This window comes from Anastrepha ludens, chromosome 3, assembly GCF_028408465.1.
Source record: "Anastrepha ludens isolate Willacy chromosome 3, idAnaLude1.1, whole genome shotgun sequence".
Lineage (NCBI taxonomy): Eukaryota > Metazoa > Arthropoda > Insecta > Diptera > Tephritidae > Anastrepha > Anastrepha ludens.
The window spans coordinates 34,218,218-34,238,599 of NC_071499.1; the positions used below are offsets into that span (position 1 = coordinate 34,218,218).

Below are 20,382 nucleotides of genomic sequence, written 5' to 3' on the forward strand. Positions count from 1 at the left end.
ATACCAATAAATCCGACGCCGGAATGAATAGCACTTTATAGTACGCACAAGCACTAGCCAGAAAACGGAATTTCGCGCTAAAAAGTAGGCACAAAAAAAACGCCAAAAAAATTGGGACCAGTAAGAACAGTAGGCACTAAGGAAATATAACGCCAAAAAGTAGGCAGTGTTATTTCTCACTAGAAATTAGCAACCACAAGGAAAAATTCAGGAAAAATAGCCTAAAGTGTATCTAAGATATATAAAGGGTTTTTCAATAAGGGCGGGTAGATGTTGAAATGGAATAAAATGGCGTTTGCTGTGTGGCACATAGCGCCGTCCTGCTGGAACCAGATGTCACCAAAACAAAATGGCTGCCACAGCCATTGAAAACCCCTTTATAAGGTATAGCTCTCTCTCCTTTTCCTCTACGTTATAATCTGGTTTCTCTCTCGCGGAACGAAAATGCCCGAACTTTTACTCTTCATTCTCCCTCGTCCATCGACGCCTAAGAAGTTTCACTTCAATAATCAACAAATAAAAATGAAAATATATCCACACCGCAGCTGTGCCAAACATCATCTATTCCAATAATTCCTCTACTAGCTGGCAAAACTGTAGCATTTTGTTTTTTTTTTGTTTTATCCGCGCTTAGTATAAAATAAATTCAGAACAAAACTCATCATTGTTCATAAGATGGACTAACTCGTCCAAACCCGTCTCTATAAATAGTCATTCGTTTGCCCACTGCTGCAGCTATCAAAAAGCAGCGCATGGAACAACGAAAGCTAACAGTCAAGCAAACGAAGCGGCAATGAAAGACGGAGGTGCGAAGAAATGTAAAAATTCAAATGCTCAGCCCTTTTTTTCGCAAATAATGGCATTGGCAAATATTTGCCAATTGGCGTCAATTGATATTTAGCTGCTAAAAGTGGCAGCCTCCAGCTTTGCCACTCATGCTTTGGTTGTCACTTCTCATTTAAGCTGCTCCCGGCGTTTTCTGATTTTTGTTTTTTGTTACCTTTGATTTGAATTTTTCCACAGATTCCAAGAGACTGGAATTGGTTGTTGGTGTTAACTTTATTTTCCTTTTTTTCTGATTTACAAGCAAATGTGAATTTGTGTATGTGTGCATGCACGATTAATCGATAAAAGTGCAGCCTCAGGTGTTTGAGACTGTCACACATTTGTTGAACTGGCAAAAGTACTCAAATACGTACAGATCCACATACTTGTCTAGAAGTGTTTGTATGTAACTCGCAAGTGAAGGACGTTTGGATGCCTGAAATAACGTTCGCTACTATCATTCAACATTCCAATTAAAGAGAGGCATGGCTTGTAGAGCACAGAGGCTTTGGATAAAATTTTTGATGAACTTTTTCATTCGTCGCGTCAAACGGAAATTGGAAGTTTAATCAAGAGTGAAGTGATTGTAATTGATGGGGTTGTCGCTATTCAAAAATTATTAGAATGATTTATAGAATTATTACTAGTTTGTTTTTTCTTTTATGAGAAAATGAATTGCATTGGAAGTCCTACGTGATTAGAGTGGGGAGAGTAGGTAAATTGGATAAGAGGAATGCAATCGGTTTTTCTTTTGGTGCTGTTGTGAATCATTTTCCTACTTCGTAGTTCGAATGAGCAGCTGCTGTTCGAGATAAGTCAATTACTATTTGATGGGCTAACTGGAGCGCTTTTTTTCAAATGTAGTTTTATAATATACATCAATTTACCACCCTTAATGGTTTGCAATTAGGAAGCCCAACTTCTTGATTGGAGCGACAACCGCTTATGCGATTTTGGCCGAGTTGAACAAACCGCGCCAGTCGTTTCTTTCTTGTGTAAACCGGCGCTAGTTGGAAACACACAGTGAAGCCCTTCTCCACCTGATCTTTCCAACGGACAGGCGACCTTCCTCTTCCTCTGCTACCACCAGCTGGTACCGCATCGAATACTTTCAGAGCCAGCGCGTTTGTATCCATTCGGACGACATGACCCAGCCAACAAAGCCGCTGTATCTTTATTCGCTGCGGTATGTCTTTATCGTCGTAAAGCTCATACAGCGTCCATCGCCTGCGATACTCGCCATCACCAAAGTCCAAAGATTCTCTTAAGCACTCCAAGCGACGCTTTATCGGATACTGTCATCGTCCAAGCTATACGTAAAGTCGAGCATGATGAGAGTCTTAAAGAGTGTTAGTTTTGATCGTCGAGAGAGTTCTCTACTACTCAATTGCCTGCTTAGTCCAAAGTAGCGCTTGTTGGTAAGAGAGGCTCTCCGTCTCCAACTGATAATTTCAAAAAAATCGATTTTGAGTAAGTCACTTGTTAAACTTTACTTAGCGACAGAATAGTCATGGCAGAATGGGTCTGAATAGGGGCACACCGCAAACCAGATGGTGTGGCACTAGTTGTTAGTGGAAAATTTGTAGATACTCTGTGCGATTTGGGGCAGGGACACCTGAACGTAGTTGTTAGATGGGCAATGAATTGCTGCCTATCCTGGAATTCTTTCAAGACGGAGCTTGTCCTATTCACGGGGAAATATAAAATACCCAGAGCTCAACTTCCCTCAATAAGTAACGCTTCGTTTGAGCTTTCTGACAAGGTGAAGTACTTAGGTCTAATCCTTAACAGTAAGCTTACATGGAAGCCCAACATTGAGGACAGAATAAGGAAAGCAACAATCGCCTTGTATAGATGCAAGTGCGACATTGGCAAAAGATGGAACCTTTCACCTAGAGTTGTATTTTGGCTCTATAAGTATAAAGCCAATTTTGTTATATGAAGTCATAGTCTGGTGGAACTCTCCAAAGAGGAGAACATCAAGGAAGAAGCCAGAGAGCGTTCAAAGGACTGCACTCAGGACTTGGACTCAATGGGGCGCTTCGAACTAATCCTACTTAAGCGCTTAACGCAAACTTAAATGTGGTACCTGTAGACATTGCAGGCAAATTTGTTGCTGCACGAACTGCAATCAGACTAAGGGGTTCTGGCTATATGCTCGACCTCACTTATGGACACTCAAGTATCCCATGAAACTTTGGGTTCATCCCCCTGTCGATGGATCAATGTACAGCGTAGCTTAGTCAAATCGGGACACTCTCCACACACTTCCGCTTTGCGTCAGCTGTATGAAGGATGAGGAGGAATCATCTCAGCTCTTTCTCTTTAGTTGCTCTGCACTCACGGGATTCAGATTTTGACATCTTGTCTCTTCCTTTTTTGCTACGCCTGCTCACATAGCAGGCCTTGACATTAGGATTCTGATGGACTTCAATAGAAGCATAAAGCGGTTAACGCAACCGCAATATAGTCATTGTCCGTAATCCACTTATACTTAACCTATCCTCCTAACCACCGTACCCCCATCTCTCTCCGCGCTCTCTCTTCGTCCTATCGGTCTTCCTCCACCTTACTTCCTTTGCAATGGTATTACAAAAATTGAATTCGATTTCTTCGTCCAAGTGTGCCCATTCCTCGGGCAACCGTTTTAACCTAACCTTACCTAGTTCTTCCGCTCCATAGTGAAGCAAAGGGCCACATCCAAAGTTCGTCATTGAAGATTCCGGCGGACTCGTTTATATTGGTGTGGTTTGAGTAATCAGCAAATTTTAAATAGGCCAGCTGATAAGGCTACGCATCCAAGGCCGCTGCTGGGGCTGTCAGCTTAGGCCTGGCATAGAGTTTTAAATGCCGCTCCTAACCTGCAGGCAGACGCCTAACTGTTCGGCTACCAAAAAGGCTGCAGGATTTAGAGCTATAGCCGTTTTTGAAGGTTCCACCGTTGGCCTGTCGGTTCATCCGCTGCAATCCTATAATCGTGCAGTTTCTCTGTCGGATTCAAGAATACAAGTAAGTTGTGATACCTAAGAACAGATAGCCTCCGCCAGATTTAGCTAATGAGTCCCCATGGTTTTCCAGGATGTGGCGCTTTGAGGCAGAGGCAGAGAGTTATGCTTTGGGTGAAAACCAGGCACTTTGAAACACCGCGTGGAATATGGTATCTCTACCCTACATCCGCACTAGTTTAAAGAAATAAAAAGGATGAATAGTGAAAAGACAGCCAATGCTACGCACGAAAATTTAAACTTAAGCGAAAAGTTTCGGAACTACTTTAATAAATTCAATTCGTGCCAAGGTCCAAAACCCTTGCGCAGCAACTTTCTCTCAAACACTCCGAGCGTCGCTTCATCGGATGTTGTCATCGTCCACGCTTCTGCGCCATACGTTAAGACGGGCAAGATGAGAGTCTTGTAGAGTGTTAGTTTTGTTCGCCAAGAGAGGACTTTACTACTCAATTGCCCACTTAGTCCAAAGTACCACTTGTTGGCAAGAGAGATTCTACGTTGGATTTCCAGGCTGGCATTGTTATCGATGTTAATGCTGGTTCCTAAATATATGAAGTCTTTTACAACCTAGAAATCAGAGCTGTGAACAGTGACGTGCGTGCCGATACGCACTTTAGTGCGGATTATTGCGAGACGCTCGTCCACCGGAGTGAACGATAGTACTTGGCGACGAGGTCTCTCTCCCATAACAAATCCGACACCAAATTTGAGCTCCTTTACATGGCTACTGTAGTAGACGTCGCAAGGTTCTATGGTTTTCTTGCCTTGCCCCGTCCATCGCATCTCTTGAATGGCAGTGATGTTAGCCTTTACTCTCACGAGTACATCAAACAGCCGGGCAGAGGCACCTTCCCCATTATGGGACCGCACGTTCCAGGTGCGTGCTCTCAAATCTTAGTCCTTAGTTCGTTTGCAGGGGTCGTCATCAGTGTTGGAAGTTCTCATCCGAGGCTTTGTGCATGTTTTCATTGGAGAGGGGGTGTTCGGAAGCTACCCAGAGTGGGAGTGGCCAGGAAGATTTTTCTGCATATGGTTGAAGCAGCTCACAACCCCCGGGATTAGCCCAATTATCCAACGGGTGTTCGAAAGCTACCCAGAGGATCCTTGAGCTAATCCCGGGAGTTGTGAGCTGCTTGAACAGCAGAAGTATCTTCCTGGCCACTCTCAAGTGAATGGCAATCAGTAGCAGTACTTGCGTGGACTTCTACATATGGAACCATCCTCCTATTACTGGATATTACAAAATATTAATTGAACCTAGAAAGTTCTTAAGTGATTGGTAATAAAGTATTGCGAATTATATTATGACGATCCATCACGACGGTGAACAGCTGCTGAGCTCGAAAACTTCTTCTCCGACAATTGCTTTGAGACTGACCACAACGAACTATAGCTTAAGACCGACCAGAGTACAAACTTTGGAAGCTGATCACATGCGACCGCTTTATCTTTACTAATACCTGCGTACACCCGGTCATCCCGATCGTCATCTTCATAGTCTTCTACATATTTCCACAATTTCATATTCGTACTTGTGTTTAGTGGCCCCTCACCGGTAGTTACTTCTTGGATGTCTGTTCTAACTGTGTACTATTATATAACCTGACACTGTACCAACCCTAATACTCGATTAATTCAATTACGTATTTATTCACTTCACTTATTTCATTACTTTGGCATATTTCATTACTCTTTTATAATGAACACAGCCACAAAGTCACTAAAATCCCAACAAAGCCAATGGACATTCTATGCGCTCAATTAGAGAATGTTTATTTTCAATTAATTCAATACGAGTAACAGCTTGCGTAAATATATTTGTTATTTTTCCTGTTTTCCAAATATTTTCCAGTAAAAAATACAAAGAATCGAATATGATCGCACGGACCCAAGGTAAATGGAGTACACGCGATGTCCATGACGCCAAATTTAATGAGGAAAAACTATCACTACAATTTCGTACAGGACGTTTAGGTGAGAGTGTGCAAATTTTTTGCCAAGCGTGTGCAAGATTCACTTTCCGATTTCTCTTTTGTTTATCTACTGTGCATCGCTTTTGCTGCCGAAACGAAATGCGCATAATCAACCGCAAAATCAACGAATGTAAATGACTGAACTGTAATGGGAAATTGCGAATGGATGTGCGCGCATGCAAATGATGGTAAAATGCTGCTGGTGTTGGTGGATGATATGCGGTAACCAACTGACGGTCATGGCCGTTGCTTTTATTTTTTTATTGTTTTGTTGCTGTGTTTTGTTGCTTGTGTATGGAAGGCATATTCGGATTGGCGCTAAATCGTTACAGCAATATGCCGTATCAGACGTGGGAAATAAAACCGGATTTCAAAAGGTATGCAGGAAAATATACATAGAAGTATGTCGGAATTTGTATATAATGCAAAAATGTGTACTAAAGGACTATCTAATAAGAGCTGTTATTTCGATTTAAAAAGAATGCTATTTTTTAATATAAATGATCGGATGTTTATTTCATTAAAAAGAGGAAGATATGCCGTTAATAGTGTAAAATAACATGAGGCAAAAAACCACCACGAAAACGCTTACAGGACAATATCCTTTTATTGAGATTTTCCATAACCGAATAGCAAAGTGCCTGCCCTATGTCCTCGATAGCCTCACGAATTCCATCTTTGAGGCCTTGAATCGACCCTGAGCTGTTGACGTAGACCTTCTCTTTCACGTGGCCCCAAAGGAAAAAAGTCACAAGGAAAATAAACGTTGTCCAGATCAATACCATCCATTTTCGGCCATAAAAAATCATTAATCATCTCTAATCTAATCTAAATAACACTTGTTATTGGAAAGCCCTTTACATACACATGAGATGAGCCATGCGACTATTAAATGTTAACCGAGTGCAAGCCTCAAATCATTTTTCAAGTGTATGTCTGCTATGAAAAAGTTACTTTTAAGAAAAGTATCTGCCTTACGGTGGCAGCATAAACCACCAAGATGTAGTGCTCTTTGCCTAAGCCCCTAGCAATGATGTATAAGCCAGTCTGTTATTATAAATGATCAATTTCACTTGACACTAAATTACTATGCTTTAAATATGCCCACTTTTGTGACCCTACACTTCTTCTTATTAATTAAAAGTAACGATTTATTCCTACACAAAGCTTTATTCCCTCTTTGTCCTACTTTTTTCTATTCTTCTCTTGTTCTATATTCAAAATGCAATATTTTTTCTTTGTTTGGAAGAATTAATATTTCATATCGCTTGCTTTTTCCTGCAAGGCATTCACTATACAGCACACACCTCTTTTAATCCAATTATGTGCCAATAAGGCAGCTAAATCCCAGTGTGATCGTGATTGTGCAACTTCGCTCGGCAAAAGCGTAAACACACAAAATCAAACCCAAAGCAAAACTGAGCAAATAATCAACAACACCTATACGTGTATGTTGCAACTACAAAACGGCCTTACATTGAGGGATTCAATGACGCCATTATGTGTATTATGGAAATCTTCGCGCGTTCAGATAAGCAATAACAATACATTGAACTGAATGGCTCATAAGCTTACTCATATAAAACCACTTCTAAATGAAAGCTTTCATTTCTCAAAAATTGTTTGCTATTTGTATATCTTCGACAAGAGGTTGCGTGCCTATGCTCCAAGTAATATGTCTATAGCTGCTTGCATTTTAGTGAACGCGTGCATCGTGAACATATACAACTACACATATGTTTAGATATAACTACAAAAGTATGCATAAGTATATGTTTCCATACTCAGATCCCTATTCATCTCATCCTATTCATATTCATATCCGTATTTATATCCATGTCCATACTTATATTTATGTTCACATTCATATTATAATCCATATCCATATTTATTTCCATACTCATATCTATATTTATATTCATATAAGCATCCATATCCATATAAGTATCCGTATGATGTTCAAATCCATATCCATGCCCATATTCATATACATATCCATATTCATACTCTTATCTACATCCACATACATATCCATATCCATATCCATATCCATATCCATATCCATATCCATATCCATATCCATGCCCATATTCATATTCATATCCACACCCATATCCATATCCATATCCATATCCATACCCATATCCATATCCATATCCATATCCATATCCATATCCATATCCATATCTATATCCATATCTATATCCACATCCATGCCCATATTCATATTCATATCCATACACATATCCATATCCATATCCATATCCATACCCATATCTATATATGTATATACCCATTTCCATAAACAAATTTATATTAGTATCCATATCATATCCATATACATATCCGTATCATATTCATATTCATATCCATGCCCATATTCATATTCAAATCCATATTCATATCCGTACTCATATCTATATCCATATCCATATCCATATCCATATCCATATCCATATCCATATCCATATCCATATCCATATCCATATCCATATCCATATCCATACCCATACCCATACCCAAATCCATATCCATATCCATATTCATATCTATACTCATATATACAAATTCATATTGGAATTTCTATATTCATATTCATATTAGTATCCATGTGCATATTCATATCCATATCCATATCCATATCCAAATATAATATCTCCATATCCATATCCCTCTCTATATCGTATCAGATCCTTATCCATCACATTTATATCCATATACATACCGTTTATTTTTTCATTTATTTTTCTTTTTCCCTTTAGCCCTGGCACGATTTTCTTCACATTTACTGCTTCCATTATTAGTCTGGATATGAACATCACTTCGACGGGTTATTGCGTAAATAACTTTCAAGGAGGCAGCACTACGGCCATTAACGAGATGCTCGGTAAGACTTTATCTTTAGCCGAATTGAAGACGACGCTCATTGCAGCTGCCGTTGACATTTTTCCCGAACCGGACACATTTTGCTATACCGAAGGCACTTGTGAGAAGAATTTCGTCATGGAAATGCATTTGTATGCGTGTATATCTACTTTGGTGCAGTCTCATAACTTCAGTTGGTCGCGTTGGAATCTGTTGGCGGGCAGCCGAACGATTGTGCTGCTCATGCGCGAGCTGATTGAAGGCAAGAAAGTGGTGCGTAACACACAGTACAGCAGTCTGTGTACTCGTATTCATTGAATCTTTTATTGTAAAATTTGTATATGATTTCTTGGTTATGGTCTACATTTCTAGCCTTATCACTCCACATTGTTGGTGACCCCTTTGAAGACTGCGATAATCGACTGTACGGAGGTTTCACCAAGTTTCAACTCAACTGGCATCGCTGGCATGGAGTATTATGCCGATCTCTATCAACTGTCACAGGTGTATGCCCTTCCGAATAGTCTCGAAAAACAGCGAGATATGGATCCGATGTTGCGCGAAAATGTAGCACGTATTTTGATGGCTATAAGACCTCTAAGTTTTTGTTAAACGAAACGATTTCTGAATGCCTTGTATTTCCTGGCTTTTGCTTCTAAATAAATAATCCTATTATTTACGCTTTAATATTAGACAAATTCAACTTTCTTAGATGATTTGTGGAATGTTCAGACATATTATATATTGAACTCCACCAACTAAAACTTTATTTCGCCACGTGACGTATTGTCCTTAAGGTACTCCAGCATCACGCTTCTCTGCTCCACCTACTTGAAAGCTCTCGAACACTCAGACTATCAGGAGTGCATTACCGCAGATCGTATGGGTTCCGCTCAAGGCGTTGTCATAAAATGTATGCATTTGTTCTTCTATAGAACGGATACCCAACGGAGGGTTAATTACAAACTCCATCCACACAAAAAAGTAAAAGGAAGGGTTGGAGTTAGCTTCAAAGCTGGTAGTCAATATTGTCATGCCATCAATCATAGTCTAAAATGTGCAAGCTTAACATTATGAACGACATCCCACAGAGCTCTTAAGCAGCTCAGAGAGGCGCAAGCGGGCTTTCTTCACCTCTTCCATTTCCGCCTCCACTTCCTGCCACTTCTGCTTTGCATAGCATGGCACTCTGCCACCTACTGCGTTTGCTCGGCTGCATGGATGTAGTTGTCACTGCAGCTGTCTATGGAACTTAACTAACCAGCTTTTATTTGTGGTTGTTTTTGTTGCTGCTGTTATCCTCAAAGCTGTCAATGTTGGCACTTAGCTTGCCAGCTGCGTTTTACCAAGTGTGTGTATGTGTATAAGTGTGCAGAGAGGCGCGCGAATGCTGTGAATGCATAATTAATTCAGCATAAATCAGTGAATTTGTTGTTGTTGTCATTACTGCTAATGCTGTTGTTGTTGCTGCAGTTATTTTGGCTCCGTACACACTGCAATAGCTGCTGGTAGAAGCTTTCGGTGGGTCGAGTACACTAGACTTGTCATTTTTCAACGATATATTTTATACCTCTAAGCCTCAATTTTCGGCATTTTTTTATGTAGAGAGGCTTGCCTATTCTCACCTGTGAAGACGTTTAAGGTCTCATCATCTGCCTGTACGTGCCAGCCTGACTAAATAGCAAAGTTGTGCCAACGAATTGTGAAGTGAGTGCCGATCATAGTTCTAGCACATCGATGGCTGGTCAGAAAGTTATGGGTTCTAGCCGAACTTAACAGACATAAAAGCATCAGCAAAAATTGCAAATTAGTTTATTTCTAATACCGTTTCCCACTAAACGAGTAGCATCAAACCAGCGAGTGTATTTCTGCCATAGAAAAGTATGGCTTATTACAAAAAAAACAGCCATCCACCAGCAAGTGCAGCATTAAATTGAAGAGCGCTCCATTTACAGATGAAAAACAAGGCGATAGTTAGTGGAGCAGAAACTGGACCTTAACCTGTCATAATTGTCCTACTACTTACTATTATTATCACGCAGTAGTTGTCAGTTCAACTTAGTTGCCTCCCACTTACTTACTCGCACATTGTCACTTCCACTTTGACTCCTTCTCTCAACTCCCCATCACCTTTGACTTTCTCAACGCCATTTTTTCATTCATGCTGACGTTGATGTTAACGACATCTATTTAATGTTTGACTTTCTCGCTTGTCGCTAATGTTTTTCTACGTGCTTCTACGTATAGTTGTCGTTGTTGTTCGAGCACTTCTTAGGTTTGCCTTCGTGCTGACAGCAGCTATCCATTTGCGTGGATGAAATTCGGCAGCGTATGAGAAAACGCGCGTCTTCGCATTCAAAATTACGTTAATTATATTTTAAATGAAGCGCTCTTTATGCAAGGCTTTACACCTTCGTACCACTTACACACTTTCCTAAGTCACGGGCTCCTTGCTTCCTCAAACTTTTTCTCTTCATCTTATATGCACAAACGTGCCACTTGTACCCACTTGTCTTGTAGCATTAAAATTAATTAGAATTTTTAATTAAAAGAGAAAAAAAAATTAAGTTAAATGTGAAAGAAAGTAGTCCAATGGTTTATTTAGTTCAAGAGCATACAGTTTCATCTAAAAATAGCGTCAATGAATTAATTTCCATTTTCATGCGCATGATTTTGAAGTTCTGCCATTCATGTTGCGTTATTCGTATTAATGAAAATATTTCATAAAAAAATAAACTTACATGGAAATAAAATGAAATTTTTTGATTTTATGTAAAGGGGGGTTAAATTTCAAGATGTAAGTTGGTGATAAGGTATATGCAACAGGCCTTCAGGCATTATAACACCGCTAGCAACGAAGTCAAAGCTGGAGTATTCAAAATGTATGAGCTGCTGAGTAACGCTAACCTACAGACGTTCATGGAAGGCAGCAGAAGACGGAAGGGCGTTCTCGAACCCATGAAAGAACACTGCCATCCAACGAATCACAAATACTCCCACCTCTACGAGGACGAGCCCGAAGCGAATGACAACCAGTCCGGCTGCCCCTGCATTTTAACACAAAAAAAAAATCAAGTATTTATATGATTGTTAGCAGAAAAAATGTTTACAATAATTCAAATAAGATTAGTTTTCATTTTTTTCAAAAAATATTTATTCATCAATTTCTACTTTATTTCCTTCAAAGTAGTCCCCTCAGATATTATGTACTTGTGCCAGCGTTTTTTCCAATCCTCGAAGCAGTTCTGATATGCAGTTTTTGGTATGTCCTTAAACTCACTCAGCGATTCGGTTTTTATCTCCTCAATCGAAACAACGTCCTTTCATGGGTCTCTTCAATCTTGTTCAGTAAAAAGTGCATGAAGTGCAAAAAGCATGATAACGGTTTTGTTTTTGGCCAAATAATCTCTCACAAGCAAAGATTAATGAGCAGGTGCATTATAATGATGCAAAAGCCATGCTTTTTTTTTCTCCAAAATTCCGGGAGTTTTTTTGTACTACTTCACACAAACGGCTCACAACTTCAGTGTAATACCCCTCTTTTACCATAGGACCTTGTGGTAAGAACTTCTGATGCACTACGCCCTGCTAATCGATGAAAGCTGTGAGCAAAACCTTGACATTTGACCGCACTTGCCGTAATTTTTTCGGTCTTGGCTCTCCTGAACTCTTCTATTGGGACGATTGGGTTTTGATTTCGATTTCATAACCATATACCCTTGATTCGTCACCAGCTATGACCCTTTTAAGCAAATCTGGATCATCGTTGGCTTCATGAAACAATTCCTGAGCGATGCTCTTGCGACGTTGTTTTTAGTCAAAATTCAGCAATTTTGAAACGAACTTCGCTGCCACACACTTCATGCCCAAAATTTCCAGAAAGAATACATGACATGAGTCAAGCGATATACTGATATCCACAGCAACTTTTCTGATAGTGATTTGACGATTCTCCAAAGCAATTTTCACTTCACTTTCTCAAAATTTTCATCGATTGTTGATGTGCCCTGGATCCAGAGCGAGCGTCGTCATTTACATCTTCGCGACCTTCTGTGAAAAGCTACACCACTTGTCAAATTTTTTTTGACTCAGAGTACTCTCATCATATGCCAATGTCAACATTTCGAGTGTTTTTGGGAATTTTTTACACAAAAAAAAATTTTATTCAACTTCTTTCATCCAATTTTTTTCTTTTAAAGCCTCTTATAAACAAACTAAACTTGCTATACTTATATCGCTAAAACCGTGAACATATCTTCGAGACGAGTCACATAAAAAATGATAATCGAAAGTCGAATGTACGTAGCCCGCAAAATTTGAAAATTCACCTTATTTTTTTTTTAAGTATCTGGGATATAACGCAACTGCAACTTGGCATTGTATCACAGAAATAAAATTAATAGTAGAAATTGCACGTAATGCTTTTTTTCAAATAAAGGGTTTTCCAATAACAGGTGTTAGGTGTTAAACAGGAGAGATAATTAACGATTTATGGCCGGAATGAGATGGTATTGATCTGGAAAACGTATATTTTCAACAAGACGGCGCTACGTGCCACACAAGCAACGAAACCATTGATCTTTTATGGGAAAACTTTCCGGACCGTGCTATCTCTCGAAGAGGTGATCACAATTGCTCACCGAGATCTTGTGATTTAACACCTTGTGACTTTTTTCTTTGAGGACACCTGAAAGAGAAAGTATACGCCAACAGCCCAGCGTCGACTCAAGACCTGAAAGAAGGAATTCGTGAGGCTATCGAGGACATAGGGCAGACACTTTGCTATTCAGTGAATGATAATTATAATGAAATAAAAAATCCGATCATTTATATTAAAGAATAGCATTTTTCTTGGAATATCAAAATAATACCTCTAATTAAATAACTCTATATAAAAAGGCACTAAATAGCCACGAACTCTGCCTTAAATTTTCTCCACTTTAGTATTTTAGATTTCAAAAATAAAATTTCGTTCAAAACTTTTTGCATTAACTACTTCGTAGCAGAAATATTACCGAAAACATTGCTCTGCTTCCGCTACTGCTCCGAACTTGATCTAATGAGTAGGGGAGCAGGCAGGGCAAAACGCGCAATCAATTATTATACTCCGCTCCAAGCTTCGTAACTGCTAGAAGCTCAGAATAGAAACCAACAAAAAATGTACTACTCTCATAGCTGTTATTTGAGTAGTGTTCGTTTTTGTGTTTCCTCATTACAAAATATGAAACCATATAAATATATTTCAGCTATGACAGCTACGCTTTACCAGAAATTTTCAGACCTATAGGCCTGACATCGTATATGCTTAAGGCTCTGGAACGTATGGTGGAGAAGCTCATTAGGACGAGGGTTCTAAGTCGAAACCCTCTCAACGTCACACAGCATGCTCATCAAAGTGGGAAATCTTGCGAATCGGCTCTGCACGAGTGCGTTAGCATAATCGAGAAAGGGCTGGAAACAAAAGAGTACACTCTTGGTGTGTTTGTGGGCATTGAAGGAGCTTACGACCATGATTCCCTTAATGCCATTCTGACCTTGCAACCTTTAGATCTTCGAATTCGAAAGGAAGCAATGAAGACGGTGTACAGGCTCAAGTTAAACGGAGTCTGGGGAAATCAAGTAAGCACTTTCCACTGTCAGATATACCGCCAGTTGTCGGAGCGGTGCACACTGTTCTCGATGTCAGTGAACAATCGGGTGCATGTTGTTAGCTTCGGTAGGAAGTATGATGTTTTCATCCGAGATAGAGATCAATGGATGAGTCCTGAGAACCTATTAATGGGATATCAGTACACTTTCTACACCTACTGATCCAAAACCAGTGATGGAAGCGGATCTGGACGGTACTTAAACGAAGACACTAAGTACTCCTATGCCACAGGACAGATAGCCACGGTATTCCTTACGGAAGTATATGCCTTCTTGAGCGTGGTATACTTGCTAATTGAGAAAAAGTGGCGGGGTAGCAGTATTGGAATTTGTAGTGACATTTAACCTGCCCTAAAAGCGTTTGCTAACTACGCTGCTCTTCGAAGTTGGTCGGTGAATGTAAAACAAAACTGAACTGTGTTGCAAAACACAACAAAGTTAGTTAGTATTTGGGTGCCTGGACATTGTGGTATTACAGGGAACGAGTCAGCTGATAAATTGGCAAATGAAGGCTCAGCAAGTATGTCACTAGGCCGCGAATCCTTTCTAGGTGTCAAATCCGCATCGATTCAACTATGGATTGACAACTTCATGAGATCTACTCATAGAGGACGTTGGTCTGGGTTGAACTCGTGCAGAGTAGCCAAGTGCTTTGTGAAAGAACCAAACAGGAAAATATCGACCTCTTTCCTAAAACTCAGCAGAAAGGACCTGAGGGTACTGGTGGGTGTTATCACAGGGCACAACGTCTGTGGTCAGCATATATGGATGACTACCATGGGGGTTGTAGACAGTCCGATATGCCTATCCTGTCTTGAGAAAGACGACACTGCAGAGCATTTTCTCTGTAGCTGTCCTGCATTTTCCAGAATCAGACTTAGGATATTGGGTGGCGTTGTATTGAGTATGGATAAAGTTCATCCTCTTCCTCTTCCGGATCTCTTAAAATTTATCAATGAATCCAAGAGATTTGTAGTAAAGTGATCTCAAACTAATTTATCCGTCTTACCACCCACTTTTTATCTTTCCTATCTCTATTCTATCTATTCAAATCTATCCGGGTGTAGTACAATGGTCTACTGACTGAGTGCTTGGACTTGTCCAACCCCCTACAAATCTAATCTAATCTAAATATATTTCAAATCTTCTTCAAATGCAATTCACCACAAGAATTTCCCTGAGTTACCTGCGCCAAAGTGCTATGAAGTAAAATAGGAAATGCCTGTCTGATATAGGTTGCATTTCGCGGAATTCTCTATATACTTGCATTTATATGGAAAACTCTATAATAAAGTTTAAGTAAAATCAACTGATCTGTACAGTAGTTCTTTCTTCATAGCGCCTTTGAATATTTCGAACAATCAAACATAGCCCAACACGCATTTAATAAGCTCTACACGCAACTGGACAGCTGCCAATCACACGCGTTCACACTTGCTTTTCAATATTGTGCACAATGTATTTTTGTATGGGTGTATATACGAGTACTTGTAATAATAATGAGACTATCACTTATTGCTATCAACACTCAACACATTCTGAAGCAGCATTAGTGCTGGGTGATTAATGCATACCTACACATACACACATTCAATGAACAGTCACATCTGGCACCCTTCAACTAAGTCCAATACTTGCTAAATACACATAATTAGGCTACACTGGAAGTGGCCACTATTCAATGTAACAGCTTTGTTTAAAATCGAGACCCGGCCGGTGCCTTTGATGTTTTGCCGAAAATACACCTTAAAACATTTTTATGGCCATCCCAAAGCTCAGTCTAGTAGTTACAGCACAGTGGAGAGTACGAAACACATTTACATTGCCTCGGGAAATGGCACAGTCGAAGTTTGGTAAAACAATATGCCAAATTCCTTTGGCCACCTATATTATTACTGGGCTAAGTTTCTATTTACTATTTACCCGCATTGCCGCCGCCGTTGAGGATTTGTGCAAAAACCAGCAGGCCTTCACCGCCGAGGATTGTAAGCAAATCACAGCCAATGGCACTTGCATCTGTTACCGTGACAAGTACAACTTGACCAATGTAGAATGTGCGGCCGACCAAATTCATATTTCGTTGAACGAAGACAATGGCGTCAAGCTCATCTGTGGTGGCGGTGTATTGAAACCGGATGTGCTAGCCAGTTTACCGCATTTGGGCAAACTACGCGAAACGGCTGACATTGCCACGTACAACTGTTTGCCTGTCACCGAGTTGTTGGCCCAATTGGCACTAACGCCCAGCTACGTGTTGGATGTGAGGGGCTTGGCGTCGGTCGCACAAGTGTCACTCGAAACCTTCGGCCGCGGTCTCGAACGCTTGAGTAAGATCAAAGAACTGGAATTGCATGCTGAGCCGCAGCAATCATCAACAAACGACTTACAGCTTGTATCACAGCAGCTTTCTTCAGATATACTAGAGCCCATGCCATCACTTTTTCGCATCACAATTGACTTGAACTTCACCCACTTGCCAACTGACTTATTCAGCCCAGTGCCCAATATAAACACTATCAAACTGCTGGGTCAGCTGGAGGAGTTTCCCAGCTCAGCATTTCATGGTTTACGCCGTCTCCGTGAGCTCTATATGCAACAACATCGACTGCTGCATCGTTTGCGAGAGGACGATTTCAAATACTTGACCACTATTAGAGGATTATATCTGACTAATTGTAGCATAACAGAGCTACCAGCGCTTATTTTTGCACCTTTGATCCTCCTACAGCGACTCAGGTTGAAGGACAATCAACTGCGTATACTACCGACCACGCTGTTGGCGCAGCAAAAGCGTTTACAAATCTTAAACTTGAGCGGGAATCTGTTGGAGGCTTTACCGGTGGGCCTCTTTGCTACTACCACCAGGCTTTCAACATTATTTTTAAGTCGCAATAGATTGCGACATTTGGACGCCAAAGTACTACCACCCTTGAATACCTTCATCGAACTTTTGGTGGACAACAATGAGCTGCGCACTATCGCTGCGGGCACTTTTGCCCAACCCAATCGCTTGGAGTTGCTCGATCTGCGCAACAATCAACTCGACTGGGCAGCTGGTGAGGACTGCGCCATCTTCGAAGGATTATGGAGCTTAAAACGACTGCTACTGAGCAATAACTCGCTACACTACCTATGCGATCAGCTGGGTTCCAGCAATCACTCAACCAGCGGACTCTTCCTCATCGATGTGCGTCAAAATCAACTAAAGCATATTAGCCCACAACTCATCAACACTCTTAACACAAGTGAGACCATGACGTTCGCCTACCTTTCGGAAAATCCATGGGCTTGCAACTGTAGCGCCCAACCACTGCTCAACTTTGTTAAAAGGAATTGTAAGCGTTTGAGCGATGCAAGCGACATGCGATGTGAGAATACGAAATTCGCACGCCTTTTAGAATTGTCCTTTACTGACTTTTGTCTGCCAGAGATGGGTGTGCGCACAGTGTTGGTGATCGTAGTAGTTTGTGTGGCCGCCTTGGGTTTAGCATTCGCCACAACGGCGCTCTGTTATTACAAGTATCGCATCGAGTTGAAAATTTGGCTGTACGCACATCGTTTGTGTATGTGTTGTGTGAGTGAGAAAGATGTCGATCGCGATCGTAAATGGGATGCGTTCATTTCGTATTCACATCACGATGAACAATTCGTCGAAAAAGAATTGGTGCCCGGATTGGAGCAGGGACAGCCATCCTTTAAGGTTTGCATACATGTGCGTGACTGGCTGGCTGGCGGTTATATACCCGAACAGATCATTGACTCGGTGGAGCAATCGCGTCGCACGATCATTGTACTATCCCAGCATTTCATTGAATCCGATTGGGCACAGATGGAATTTCGTACAGCACATCAGTGTGCCGTGAATGAGGGCCGTTCGCGTATAATTCTGGTGATCTATGGTGAAATTAAAGTTACAGAGCTTTTGGATCAAGAGTTGAAGGCCTATTTGAAGATGAACACTTACCTTAAGTGGGGTGATCCGTGGTTTTGGCAAAAGCTACGCTATGCAATGCCACACGCACAGCGTAGAAAATGGAAATTTAGAGGAAATTCTAGCAAAATAGAGTGCAATATCGAACTTTCAGAGGTTGTTGAGAACGGACAAAAACGGACTCATTTATAAGCATAGGTGCGTATTTGAAAGTATAAGAAAGTATTGTAAATATTTTGCGTAGAAAATATGAATTTAATCAAAGTAGCTTTGCCCAAAAATAACACAGAAGTTTTATTCGTTCGGCCATATAATGAATATGTTGTTCCAGAAGAGAAAAGCTTACGGTGTTCTTGATATTGTAGCAGTTCTCTAGACCCTGCCAATGCGGTTGGGTCACCGATCGTCATCGCTTAACTCGTCTAACGTTAAGCCCAGGAAGCGCGCTATTTCGACAGGTTAGTTCCAGAGGAAGAGGGCTGTGTGAGGTGAGTGAGTTTGAGAGAGCATGTAAATAGGTGGCTTGTATCGTGCGGGGTACCTTCACATGCCGGACACATATTGAGTATGTCGGGGAAAATTCTGAATAAGTAGGAGTTTAACCTGCCACAATATCCCGACCGTAATTGAGACAAGGTTACGCGAGTCACACGAGGCAACTGAAGCTCTTCGTCTGCAATGGATGGTGGTTGCACTCCGTCAACGGCATTCGAGGGTCGCGAGGTTAGGAAGGTGATGAGAATCTCCCGCTGAATGCCTATCTATATACTGTCCGATCCAGTAGTTGCAGTCATGTTTGCTGCCTTGGTGCCATGATATGCCTCCTGACTCACCTGGGAGGATGACTCAGGCTCCAGCAAATATCTGTAGGGGTGATTTCTACGATAAGATCCAAGCAGGTGTTTCCGGTGTTTGCTGGTTCACTTATTAATATGAGGATCCGACGCAAATCTACTCAGAAAAGTATAATACAAGATTTTAGGAGAAATCACTTTATATAAGGTGGCGCAAAATTAGTCACCCAATCGGAAGATTTAAAATTTGTGCAATTGGTGTCGTACGTCAATCGTATTTGACATTTGTGAACTAAATAGCTGCAGCCAGCAAGCAGACAAGCGATGGAGGTCAAATAGAGATTGTCATCATATTTTTCTTTGTGTTTTTTTTTTGTTTTTAGTATAAAAGTTACTCAAAAATCAAATTCGATGATTAATTTTGTGCCACCTTGTATAAGACTTCAATGTTAGTGCTCTTCAGATATAATTGTATTATAAAATGCAAGCTGACCTAAAGATTCAATGTAGAGCTAAGAAAGTATTTTTAAAAAGAGATAAATGGCGAACATTTTTGACAAACATTTTTGCAGGATATTTCAGCCCAAGATTTCGTTTTTCTGTGTTTTGGTTCAAATTTTTCCTGAAAGAGATGAAGGCTGATTTTTATTTATTTATTTTTTTTTTTTATTTGCTATATTTTACTGGAGTCCCTTCTGCGGTTCGTTTTAATGACAAATCAGCGTCTACTCCTGTGGACGTAGCCAATTTGTTCGCCCATTTTTTCACATCTAATTTCACTAGTGATGATACGTACTCGTTTTCTCCTTGTCATGATAGTCCACTTTCATCCTTAAATTTTGGCTATTTAAACCTGGACATTGAGAATGGGATTTTGGGTTTAAGACCTTCTCTACAGACTGATAAGGATGGGCTGTCTGTAATTTTTCTTAACAACTGCCCGGCTATTGTCTTTCCTCTCACATTAGTTTTTAATAAATCTCTATCTTCGGGAGTTTTTATCAACTAAACTTTTCGAAGGAATTGTAAAAGAAAAAATGTACTTTGCAACTAAGAGCTTAATCTCGCCCGAATTTATCTCGAGTGGGTTCACAGTTTCCAACCTGGCTGCTTTTGGTGAATACTGCTTTGGAACTTTTGCTGAAGGTTTTCAAGTCGTCATTGTGTTTACACGGACTTTTCTAAAACATTTGATAGAGTTGCTCACACAATTACATTACGTAAATTAGCTTCGCTTGGTTGCCATTCTGTTTTCTTTCAATGGTTGAAATCTTATTTATCCGATAGACGATGTGTAGTAAGGATTGAGGGTGAATGTTCGGAACCTTTCATTGCATCTT

At 40.5% G+C, this 20,382-nt stretch overlaps 2 protein-coding genes across 2 annotated transcripts in view; both read left to right on the forward strand.

Annotated features, from left to right (window-relative positions):
• LOC128857443 (dynein axonemal intermediate chain 7) overlaps window positions 1-9,280 on the forward strand; it is a 33,169-nt gene extending 23,889 nt beyond the window's left edge. The window contains 4 exon segments of the mRNA XM_054093201.1: window positions 5,683-5,804; window positions 6,105-6,180; window positions 8,566-8,941; window positions 9,041-9,280. Coding sequence (XP_053949176.1) covers window positions 5,683-5,804; window positions 6,105-6,180; window positions 8,566-8,941; window positions 9,041-9,280 — 814 coding nt within the window.
• Window positions 9,281-16,115: 6,835 nt separating this feature from the next.
• LOC128857383 (toll-like receptor Tollo) lies at window positions 16,116-18,445 on the forward strand. The gene has a single exon (XM_054093126.1). The coding sequence runs from the start codon at window positions 16,152-16,154 to the stop codon at window positions 18,438-18,440; it is 2,289 nt and encodes a 762-aa protein (XP_053949101.1). The 5' UTR covers window positions 16,116-16,151; the 3' UTR covers window positions 18,441-18,445.
• The last annotated feature ends 1,937 nt before the right edge of the window (window positions 18,446-20,382 follow it).